The sequence below is a fragment of the Trachemys scripta genome, chromosome 9, assembly GCF_013100865.1.
Source record: "Trachemys scripta elegans isolate TJP31775 chromosome 9, CAS_Tse_1.0, whole genome shotgun sequence".
NCBI lineage: Eukaryota > Metazoa > Chordata > Testudines > Emydidae > Trachemys > Trachemys scripta.
This window is the reverse complement of record NC_048306.1, coordinates 9,784,391-9,797,034: the sequence shown is the minus strand read 5'-3', so window position 1 is coordinate 9,797,034 and position 12,644 is coordinate 9,784,391. Positions and strand designations below refer to the sequence as shown.

The following is a 12,644-nucleotide window of genomic DNA, read 5'->3' as shown; positions in this document are numbered from 1 at the left end:
GTCTAGTAACAGGATCCAATCGTGCACCCTTGTCTGGATGCAAAGGGGACCCTCCATGTGCAGATCTTCCCATCCTCATGTGGAGAACATTGGGGAGGGTCAGCCACCTCCACAGAAGTATTGTCTTCTCTTCCTGGTCCTACGAATCCAACCAGGATAGAGGATGGAGAGTGGCAAGGTAGTGGTTTGAGCATTAGCCTGCTAAACCCAGGGTTGTGAGTTCAGTCTTTGAGGGGGCCACTTAGGGATCTGGGGCAAAATCAGTACTTGTTGATCCTGCTAGTGAAAGCAGGGGGCTGGACTTGATGACTTTTCAGGGTCCCTTCCAGTTCTAGGAGATAGAGATATCCTATCTTCAATAACCTTTGAATCAGCCTCTTACTGCAACACTGGCCTAAATGCAGTTACACCATGAAGATGATTATGGGTAAATATGCTCTCAATGGTCTCCCCAAATACCTTAAAATTATATTCTTGGTATCTACCAAAATGCATTCCCTGCACTAAAAGCCCATCTTGGCTTTAATTTTAGAAATATACTATAAAAAAGTAATGAATTTAAACTGCATTTGCAAATTTCCAAACTTCTCCTACTCTTTTGGGATACAGATGAAGACCACAGAATCATTTGCTGCATCTTTTCCTTACAATCTTGTGGGGAAACCTCACTCATAATTTTTGTATAATGAATAATATGCAATTTCTATATTAATTATAGCATAAAAACTGTTCTGACTAGTGCTTGCTAAATGCAATGCCGTAGTTAGTATCCTCAAATGTTATAAATAGAAAATATAGTCCATCTAATAATATGTGTTAGAAAACCCAAGCTCTAGGTTAACCGACAAAACAGAAGTCTGTCAGAAACAAAGGCAGCTGTCTTGAAGAAAGAATGGATATAATTTTCAGTTAGTGTCATATACATGTCATTTACTTCAGCCACAGTAACATATAAAAAACTTCCATACAAGACTGGTGGCAAGAAAGAATTGTCTTGCCTTAAAAAGGTACCACCATTCACAGTCCAAGTTAGTGCAGGCCACATAAAACATGCATGTCACATGTATATTATATAGCCCATGCACTCAACTATGTTTTCTCTTATCTCATCTTTCTTCCTTGGATATATTCTCTTCAGTCCGAATTCTGCCTTCATTTTTAGAAGATGCATTTTTACTGCTAGCTTATCTGTCTAGGTATCTATTTACCCCACACCACCATAGTATTTCATCCCTGAATGAACTTTTAGGAATTTCTCCTATAACACATCTGTGCAGTAGAGAGTACTATTAGCAACATGGCAGCATGGACTGAGCAGTGGACTGGGATTCAGAAGACCTCAGCTCTATTCCTGGATCTACCATTGGCCGCCTGTGTGACCTTGAGCAAATCCTTTCACCGCTCTGTGCCTCAGTTTCCCCCATCTGTATAAATGGGGACCACGATACTTACATCCTTTGGAAAGAACTTGGAGATCTACTGCTCGAAAGTGCACTATAAGAACTAAGTATTATCATTCCCATTTTACAGATAGGAAACTTCTGTTTCCTACACAGAGCGATTAAATCACTTGCACAAAGGTCATACATTGACTAACTGTATTTACATTTCCTGAGTCCCAATCTAATGTCCTAGCCACAAGACCACCCTTCCCTACAACATCCCCCCCCCCACACACACACACACACAATCTCAGTCCACCTACTCCTCTTCAAAGGCCAAGTGAAACGAATGGGCCTTGCATAGTACCCTGAAACATAAAGTCATCAGAATCAAAGGCTGCTTTTAGAGTAAATATAAACTCCAATTTCTATTCTCCAGTCACACAGAAAAGAATTACAAAAGTGTTCAACTTGGTGCATATGCACCACATCCTTTAAAAGTCTACCTTCCCAAAGACCATCTATTCTAAGGCCTAGTCCACTTCCCATTACAATCAACTGAAAGACTCCTATTGTGTTTAATGGGATTGGATCAGAACCCATACAAATTAGTTTTAACGCTTAGATAGAGAGACTCATTCCTGATCACTGCACCTGACAGGAAACATTGGGAAGAATATTTGTTAGTGTGTCAAATTAAAGACACTAGTCCTTCCAATATTAAGAACAACAGGCTAAGATTTTCAGAAGTGACTAGTGATTTTGTTGCCCACCTTGAGACACTCAAAGAGGGCTGATGTTCAGAAAGTGATGAGCTCACACCTTTCAAGCCCCAATATTTTCAAGCCCCTTGAAATTATCTCTCAGATTGGGCCCTGAAAAATGGAGACACCCATAACTAGTCACTTCTGAAAAATCTTGACTACCATATTCTCAAATATACCCGCGACTAATGAAAGTAACAGAAATACATGATTACCATATTGCTGTAGCCTCTCAGCTTCCCTTGTGGCACGGCTCACAAAAATAAAATGGGAGATTGCAATCCCGTCACAATTTAAGGTTGCCTGGTTTTTATGTTTAAAGGAACCCCATTTTCCGAGGTTTTATTTGCTTTTTCTACTGCTATTTTAGCTTGCTAGTAAAGCAATGACCAAGGTGAATGATACTGTAAAAGGTAAGAAGAAATGTCTCTAAGACAACAGTTTAAAAATACAGTTGTTGGGCCAGGCCTAACCAAACCACACGAACCAAAAGCCAGGTGTTCAAACTAATATTTATGGCTGAGATCCTCTCTTTAATAATGACAGGTTTCAGAGTAGCAGCCGTGTTAGTCTGTATCCACAAAAAGAAGAACAGGAGTACTTGTGGCATCTTAGAGACTAACAAATTTACTAGAGCATAAGCTTTTGTGGACTACAGCCCACTTATGCATCCGAAGAAGTGGGCTGTAGTCCACAAAAGCTTATGCTCTAATAAATTTGTTAGTCTCTAAGGTGCCACAAGTACTCCTGTTCTTCTCTTTAATAAAGCCACCAGGTTACATGAGTAGACAGTGGTCTGTTATCTTGAGACTAAAAAATGTGTTAGACAAGAAACATGCTATTCTATATGGAAGCTCTCTTTTTATAAAAGTGCACTTAGCCTGTATTGTGTCCTACTACATGGTGCATCTGAAGAAGTTAGATTTTTTACCCATGAAAGCTTATGCCCAAATAAATCTGTTAGTCTTTAAGGTGCCACCAGACTCCTTGTTGTTTTTGTGGCTACAGACTAACATGGCTACACCCTGATACAATGTATTTACCTGCTCCTACCTTGAGACTGTTAACTAAGTAGGGTGCTGGCCTGGTCATTGGGTACTGGTCTACAGCTTGGATGTCTGCTAAGGAAAATACTAAACTAGGTCTGGATTCTTAAAACTCTTACTACGGAGTAAAGTGATTATTACCTTGAGTAATAAGCACTGTGCTAGTAGTAAGTGCTGATAGCAATGAAAACTAGAGAGTTTACTTATTTTGAAGTACCATGTACACCCACAGCCACATACAAATTGCTGTAATAATGTTTGCCGAAGGAAGGAGTGATTTTTAAACTGGTTATCACTATCCCATTTCTTTCTTTACTGTTTGTTAACACTCCTCCCCCATACAAACATATAATGAGTGGCGTAGTCACACCTCAGTGTAACTGCCAGCTACCATGATGGCACCCGAGTCACAGATCACGTTCAGTCATTGACCTTTGTTGCTAATTAAGCATAATGTATATACCGTATACAATATATGACACTCTCACTGTCATCAAGGATACTATCAGATTCTAGCTGCAATTTGATCCTTAATTCTGCAATGAAGACCCCTAGATGATTTTTAAAATACAATCTGTAGATATAAATTAGTAGCTCACATCACATACAGAAAGAAATTCAACTGGTGAGAGAGTCAACCTTTCACAGTGGAGCACAGTTTGTCAAGCTTCGGACATGTATATAAAAATCTAATTAAAATGTTATAAAGTTTTACAGAAGAAATGAGTGGCTAGTCTTACTTAACAGTCATAATAATTCATGGTGTGGATCTGTTCTAAGTTGAAAAAAAGCCTCTTCCTGATCAAATACAATTTGTAGTAGTTGGAAAGTTAACAGAGGGAAGTCTTGGTTCTCTCTCATGTCTGCTTTCGAACTCCACATTATTTTTCAGCATTACGAGCTGAATCCTGCAAACCTGTTCTGTTACATGTAGTTCTGTATATTACAAGTAGTCCCATTGAAATCAAAGGGCAGCTCACAGTAGTAAGAACTATACATTTTAAAGGATCAAGTTCTAGCATAGTATTTTTCCAGAGCAGACACCCAGACATAGATCATTACCCAGAAACTTGGTTTAACAATGCAATCTTAATATTAAATACTTGGTAATTTTTTTTACACATCTTTAGTTAGTTCACCATATCATAAAAAGTTCTGTGAAATGGAGTTGAAAATCCTGCTGACATGATCCCACTTTACTTTTTCTCCACTCCATTTTATGTCATCCTTTTATCTCTAGTTTTCTCCCTTCGCCGGTAGATCATTAAGTCAGAGGGTTTGTGGATAGAGATATTAAAACAAATTAAACAACTGTTTTGATTACCAAGCACCAATGCAGAACATTCTTTGAATAATGAAAGGTTTAAAGCATCTTCCCATCCAGTCACTGCTGTGAAACTATAACTATTGTATGGGACGTCTGGTTATGGTAGCTGGATGTGCTATGGGATTTGCTCCCTCCCACATTAAACATGCAGAGGTTTTTAACTTTTTAAAAACTAAAGATGCTGCAAAGTTTTGGTTCTCCAAGGGTATTTACTGACTTGTTTTTATAAATTTTACCTTTTGAAACCACAATTGAGTGAAGAGGCTTTTTAAAAAATGTTTTAAAATTTAAATTAAGCAGATCTCAGCACTGATTTCCAGGGGGCTTTTCACAAGCTTAGAGTCAGGCATGTGCTTAAGTAGCTGGCTGAATCAGGGCCTTAGACAGTTGTTCTGCATTTCATGAGATCCTGGCTTTTGGCCAGAATAAGGCCTAATCTAGTGCCCACTGAAGCATATCTATTAATTTCAGTGGGTGTGGATCAAGCCCATATTGAGGAAAACATAGATGGGTTTGATTACTTATTGATTAGATGTAAGGGCCCAATCCTGCAAGCCCACTACACCTAAAACTTCTAGGTATTTTAATTGAAGGGCCACATACAGAGGTTTTATAGGATTGGATATATGTAGACATTTATTGCATGCTCCCCACCATGGTATCACAGGCCAGTCTCTAGAACTCTTGCAGCATGTTCTAAATCAATTTACTTAAGAAGCTGTTCTTTTTAAAGTTTTAAGATTTGCATTGGTTCTGACTGCCAGTCATGTGTGCAACCATGACAAACAAGTGTAGAACTGAAGCAAAAAGACAGATACACTAAACCTCCGCATTAAAATATTGCACCAGTTTCTTCCAGCAAGCACCATGCAAAGGATTGCTTCTTTGGACTCAGTCTCCAGACTGAACAAGGTTCAATTCAATACTCAAGCACACGCTTAATTTTAAGCACACGAGTAATCCCATTGACTTAATGGGATTACTCGTGTGCTTAAAATTAAACCCATGTTTAAGTACATTCCTGAATCAGGCCCAAGTGCAATTGTTTGGCCTTGGAGTCAAACTTCTGTCCAATTTAATTCCACGGGAGTTTTGATACTGATTTAAATACAGATGCTCTCCGAGTTACGTAAACCCGATGTACACAAATCTAAGCTTACGGAAAAAGTTCCGTAAGCTAGAAATAGATGGGGTTTTTTTGTTGTTTTTTGGGTTTTTTTGCGTAATGGTCGGAGATACGTTTCCGACTTACGCAAAATTCAAGTTATGCAAGGCGTTCCGGAATGGTGCAAGAATTACTTTCATTATGCCACCCTTAGGATTGAAGAGTAGTGCAGCAGTTCTGAGAAGTGAAGACCATGAATGTCAGTTCACATCTAACAGATCATTCTGTATATTTATTTAAACGGATACTTTACAAAATGTCACATTTTCCAATCAAATCATTTATTTAAATTCCAGGGTGAAGTGACATTCTTTGTCACAGACACAGCGGGCACAGGCACCATTTGATTGATCCCATTAGAAGGGCTTGCATGATAAAAGTCATCTTTGTTTTTAAAAAAAAATCCCAAACCTAACAATATAATTAGCATCCACGTGCAAGGTGTACAAACGCTTTGAAGTTCTGTTTGGCTTTGGAATGGCTGAATCATTTCTGAAACAGTTGTTCTCCATCCAGATTTGTCTATTTTAAAAAGTCATTAAATTCTTGAATGACTCATTAGCAAAACAATTCACATGTTGTTAAACTGATTTCTCAAATGTGATCATAATTTTGCCTTGTCTGATGGATGCAAGTTCAAGATTTACAAAGGGCCACATTCTTCAACCAGGGCAGAATTTTAGTAAGTCAGGCTATATGGAAGAGCAGGATTTGGCCCAAAGCATATTTTTGGTCTCTCACAGCTGTTTGTTTTGACAGCTTCCAATGCTCGTCGCCCACCTACCAAAGTCCCACAATTCATCCACTTATATTTTCAAAGCAAATTGAAACTGAAACGTTTTCAAAAGAATTACTGTGGGATGCTTGTAACAGAAATCCAGAAAACAAATGCAATTCAACTTTAATATTTCGAACAGGAAAAGAAAAAAAAAATCGAAGCCTGCACCTTCTCATTCAGAATTTTTTTTTCCTGTTCAAACTCCCACAAAAATCATCCCAATTCATAAAAGGATCTATCTACTCCATTTCACACATTCCCTTGAGAATCTGCTTCAACGTTCAGAAGATTTTTTTATTTAACCAGCTTTTAAAGACCTCTATGTACAGAACAGTAACTGAAACGGTCTTCTGCAGCCGCACATGGCAATAAATAAATTTAAAAAAAAAATAAAAAACCCCAAAGTCACAGGCTGAGACTGAAACAGTTCACCTTTGTCTGGAGAGCAGGATCACCCCCTCCAGGTTGAGGAAATACGTTGAAAGTGCACGCTGCTGTGGCATGCAGTATGGTTTTGCATTCATATAGCAGAGAAACCTGGCCCACAGATGGCCTGTTCTCAGCTTTGTCAGCCACAAACAGACCTTTGAACTTTCTATTTATATAACAGTTTAGTGAGTTTAAGCCTCTTCCTGTATAACTGGCAGTTTGCTGGTTTTGCTGTAATTAGGCTACTTGTGATACATAAAATAAAAAGTAAAAACAAGAGGTTCACTTCTCTGCAGCACGAAGTCTTTTCCCTTATCAGAACCACGCAGCTTCTGCTATACTGTTACCTGCTGATTTTATTTCCTTTTGCAATTTTATATACCTGAATGTGCATTTTTCTTTCTTATCGAATATTTCCTCTTCTTATATTGCTACTTTTGAAGGACTTAAAAATAATAGCAGCAATGACAATAAGTAAAACATAACCAATGTATCTCTTTGTTATTTGTAGTGTTGAAAAGCTGGTTCTATATCCTGGGATTATTGGGTTGGGGGTTTTGTTTTTGTTTGCTAGCAGTTGATTAATAGCATCACCTTCTTCAGTAAGCAGGTTCAAATGTAGCCACATGGTCCCAGGACACTTCAAGATTTCATTTACTTGGTTACCACAGACAAGTGTGGAAAATGATTTAAAAGACGAAATTTGATTTTTAACAGCAAATGGTCTCCTTGGTGCTCACAGCCAGTCAAGCTTTTCATTATCTCTCTCTCCCTTCCCTTCTCCTCTCATAGAATGGCGCATATTAAATGTAAAACCAGGTGAACATTATGGAATCTGAACGGACTTGAGCTTGGCCCAGAGTTTAGATCCATTAAAGGTGGGTGGGGGATGTTGGTTTTTGTTTTCTTCTTCTCCTATTTCTGAAATCTGGTGTGATAGCCTCTGGGGCACTTTTGACCTTCCACTGCACATTTCATTAACTCTGAACCACATTTAAAAAAAAAATAGAAATAACCACAAGAACCCAACAACTAAATTCTTTATTAAATTCCACAAAAATGCCTCATTACTGGCTACTGTGAGGACTCTAACAACAGGAGAGTGGAGGTCTGATTCTGCAGTTTTTACCCAGGTAAATCTCCCACTGATTGGGCTGAGTGCCACAAGTGAATTTAAGAACATATCCCCTGGCAGCACACTTTACAGCTTTGACAAGTTCTTGCTATAGTAGCTGAGGAAAAGGCACTACAGAGAGATACCTCCCATGGAGGGAAAATAAAAATGCAAATAGCATTTTCTGGGATGCTTCAAAATATTCTGGAGTCATTTGCTGATGAAATGGTGCTTAGTGGTAGGCTCACACCCGTCACACCTCTATGAGAGCTGCCACATATATCTGACCATTCAAATGACTGTCAATCTTCATATTTCACTAGTTAATACTAATGCTTTGCCATATTTGTACTCTCCCTTTGTTTATATACATAATTTATACACACACACTCTTTGGACTTGATTTTGCCTTCCTTGTAGCCCAAAACTCCAGCTGAGATCAATGAAAGTTTTAGGCGTGGAAGGAATGCACGACTGGATCTTTATTGGCCTTATAAATAATTATGAAACACTTTTTTATGTGTTTATGGACACACACACATTGTATTGTGTGCACATGCAAGAGAGTTGTATGTAGGCATTTTGATGGGCCAAATCCAGCTCTTTATTCACACAATAGAACTACTGGCCTGAGTAAGACAAGTGGTAATATAAATGAAATTATGTTCATGTATACAATACATATAATTACGCATATGTATATAGTGTTACATATATGTATACATGTGTGCTCACGCACACACATACACAACTAATTATGGGCTAAATCCATTTTGCCTTACTGCTGCAAGTGTGTGTCTCTCTCTCACACATAGTATTTTATATACGTGTACATAAATTACACATATATGGGCCAAATCCAGCCTGCCATACTCATGTAAGTAATCCAGCTGAGTGCATGTACATATCCATCCACAGAGTGCACAGTATGTAATATATAAGTTTGCATAGCTGCAGAATGCTTAGAAATAAACAGTCATAAAGTAGAACATGTGTTAGGGTCCATTGACTTAAGAACATTAGATTTCTTTTAAAACAATAATTTTCACTACAAGTCAAATGAATGACAACCATAGTAAAAGAGGAAATATATTATTAATATTTTATGCAAAGACGGAGACACAAGACTTTCCTTCCTTGTGAGGGAAGGGAGGGGAGGGACATCACTAAATGTACATACGACCATATTCAGATAAAAATAAGTTATTAAACAAACATTAAAACTCAATATTCTGCAATGTACTTAGTATTTGAACTACACCCACGTATTCAGTTGTAACAGCTTCTATTAAATTAATGATGTTACCCACACCATAAATTAGGCAAATTGTATGCAAATACTATTTGAATAGTAATACAGTGGTTATCAGTTGTCTGCAAAATAAATTAGTGTAGCAGTGTAAAGATAGTGTGCAGAGCATAATATTTAATTGAGCACTAATTTTATTGTGATTATTACTTTTTAAACAACAACAGCATGGTTATTAAACGATCTAACGCATAAAGCGATGGTTTATGCAGAGCTGGTAAAACACAGCACAAGATCCAAAACGCCTGCTAACAGATTAATATTGATATAGTGTAATTTATGGTTCCAAGGATTTACTTGTAAATTGCTGTAAAATAAAACGTGACAGGTATTTGAGTTCTGATTATCTTGGGTTTTCAACTAGAGCAGCTACAATATGTTTGACAAAATGATAGCTATTAGCTAAAGATATGCTCTTTTTCACAGGCATTGCTTAAAATATCAATAAAGTAAAGTGAACCCGTGTGCAGAATATGCAGTGTGCATATACATACACGTCTGTATGGCATTTAGAGATGAAGGCTGCAAATACAGTATTTTATTCTCTTTCCTTGTGGCGAACTGCACACTAGCTAAACTACATGTAATCATCCAGTAACCAATTTTGAATTCGATCAGACATGGTAAGAAAAAAGCAACTCATTTATTCTGAGTGAAGAGAAAAATAAAACATGAACTATGCCCCAACAAAGACCAAAAAAATCATATTCTTATTAACAGACCATATGAAGCAACAAAAGTTAAATACTACACAAACAGCAACTTTTCTGCTACTGGTCCCCCACCGAAAAATTCCTCCACATTAACTCTTTTGCAACAAGTTTACAATATTTTAGACAGATGCACCAACCTTCCCAAGGTGAGTGCCCATTTGCAAAGCAATAAAACCTAAAGTCCCCCCCCCCAAAAAAAACCTCAGACCTAATATCAAACACCACCTGGGACTGATCTTTCCTCTTCCAAGACTAACTTCAATAATCATGCTTTACCTTGAATAGGACAGCAGAAAAAAAAATACACACATACTTAAACTGTGCAATTCACCGAAACTACAGTGGCATTTCTCATAATGAGGGGGGATATTGTCACTGACAGCAGTAAACAGAACATTAGATAAGCCACGATCTTGGGGGGGAAATTGCATCTTTAATTCGCTGGGTTTCTGTTGTTTTAAACGTTGCAAGGCTTAGCCACCCATCTATCCAACTTAACCCATCGATCCAAGGAAATAGTAGGTGTCCCTGCCAGTCAAAGGCATGCGAAACGGTTAATGAATAAAACCCACCAGGAGCAGGGGGATGCATGGCTCCTCTCCCTAACATCAATGCATGGCAACCCCCCCACCCGGTTCACATTGTACTCTTTCAACTTGGACCATCAGCAGTATTATCAAAAGAAAGAAAAAAGTACATGTATATTACAGCCACGCATCCCACTGCCCGATAGCAAGTCGCAACCCAGCCACAATCCGTAGGTGGTTTAAGCAAGTGAGCAAGGTTTGGGGGGCGGGGGGGGGGGAGGGGGGAGCTTTATCCTTCCAACAAAGGCTAAAATACAGCGAGGGGAGAGAGGAATATTGGGATTAAAAGAAAATCCAAACCTACCACTGCTGCTCTAAGTCCCAGTCCCTGAAAAAGTCGAATAGATCCATAACGCTCTGATGGGGGAGACTCAGAACTGGTCCCCCCCTGCCCTGCCCTCCCCAGCCTGGCTAGAAGTGGCCGGCCAGCATAGGCAGTAATTGCATAAGGTGACTTGTCTTCCCCACCCCCCCACCCCGGCCCACCCGCCCCCCCCCCGGCTCGCACTAAGCCAGGCTGGAGGCTTCTCGCCCGGGGAAGAACCCGCTGCTGCTCGCTCCGGCCGCCGCCAGCAGCCTCGCTGGCTGGCTGGGAGAGGCAGGCACAACACCAGCGGCAACAGCATCACACACACACCAGAAGGGGCGGAGCCTGGGCAGCCAGAAGCCACGACATGGAGCCAGCACATTATCATCGCTAGGATCTGGCAGAGGCTGACAACCACCGTCCTGCCGGGCTCTGGGCTTCCATCAGCTGTTGGAAGGGGGGGGGGGGGTCAGGCTGGTCACTGAGCACAGGGGCTGGTGGTTCTTTGCAGGCTTTGTGGGCCGCAAGGCTCTGGTTGACACACACACACACACACACACACCTAACTTCCAGGGGTGCAGATGGAAGTGGCGTGGACAAGAGGGGCTGCAAAGAAGCAAGGAGACCATGCACACAACCCTCCACCGGCTGCAGCGTTCCATGTGTGCAGCCTGATGAGCTCACTAATTTAAGAGTATCCTGGCTGGCCTGGGGTGGAAGAAAAATATACATGTTGTTTAGACTGTAATTGGTCATAACGGACTTCCTGGCGTAAGCAAAACTGGCAACGACTCTGCGAGGACAATAATGGGATGAGGTGTACCTCCGCTCAGGGCACTGCACAGGTGTTAGCTAGGGCCCATTCTGAGCCCAGACTGCCATGAAGCCTCTGAGGCAGAAAGTTCACCCATTTCCCCATCACTGGGACTTTGTTCCAGCCAGGAGACACCCATGCATGAGCTCTGGTTCTGACAGAAGCCTTTCTTGCTCTCTCAGTACTGGAGGAGCAAGAGATGGATAGATTATAAAGTCAGAAGGGACCGCTGAGACAGTCTAGACTGACCTCCTGTGTACCACAAGCTGTAGGACTTCCCAGAATTAGTTCCTATTTGAACGAGCGCCTATCTTTGAGGAAAAACATCCAAATCTTGAAGAAAAAATAGGAAGTGGCATGCTAGATTGGAGCTTCATCTACTGCTGAAAAGACTTGGAAGGGAGCCCTCTGTCTCTTACAGACTTTCCTGTAGACTCCTTCCTATCATCCAAATGGACAGGGAGAAAGAGACCATACTCAGCCACGGGCATCCCCAGAATAACCCTCCCACTGCTCAAGGGCAGAGGCATGAAACAAATTTTAAGCTCCATTATCTACTAGATGGGAGGGGATGGGGGGCTTTATTTCTCCCTCTCCTCCTCCCCCCGAACCTCCTCTCTCACTGATCCATTCTTTCCTATTCTGGTTCACAGACTGTGCCCATCAGCATGGTACTGAATTGACTTCCAAGTAGTGACTCACATCTGTTGTGTGTTTCCTCTTCTCCATCTTTCTCCACCAGGGTTACGTTGCACGCGGGATTTTTTTTTTCAGTTTATGTGCGTGCTCACGTATGTGTGAAGGCAACACCAAAGAAGTGTGCATTCAGGCCCTAGTCCTCAGCAGAACAGATCGCATGCTCAGAGTTATTCATGTGCTTATGGGATTTGCGGAGATATACCTTGGACT

The 12,644-nt window shown here is 40.4% G+C and overlaps 1 protein-coding gene across 1 annotated transcript in view; it reads right to left on the bottom strand.

The window, feature by feature from the left end:
- Positions 1-11,070, bottom strand: part of AFF2 (AF4/FMR2 family member 2) — a gene marked incomplete in the record, with an annotated part of 408,588 nt that extends 397,518 nt beyond the window's left edge. Inside the window, 1 exon segment of the mRNA XM_034781192.1 lies at positions 10,919-11,070. Coding sequence (XP_034637083.1) covers positions 10,919-10,965 — 47 coding nt within the window.
- Between the last annotated feature and the right edge of the window lie 1,574 nt (positions 11,071-12,644).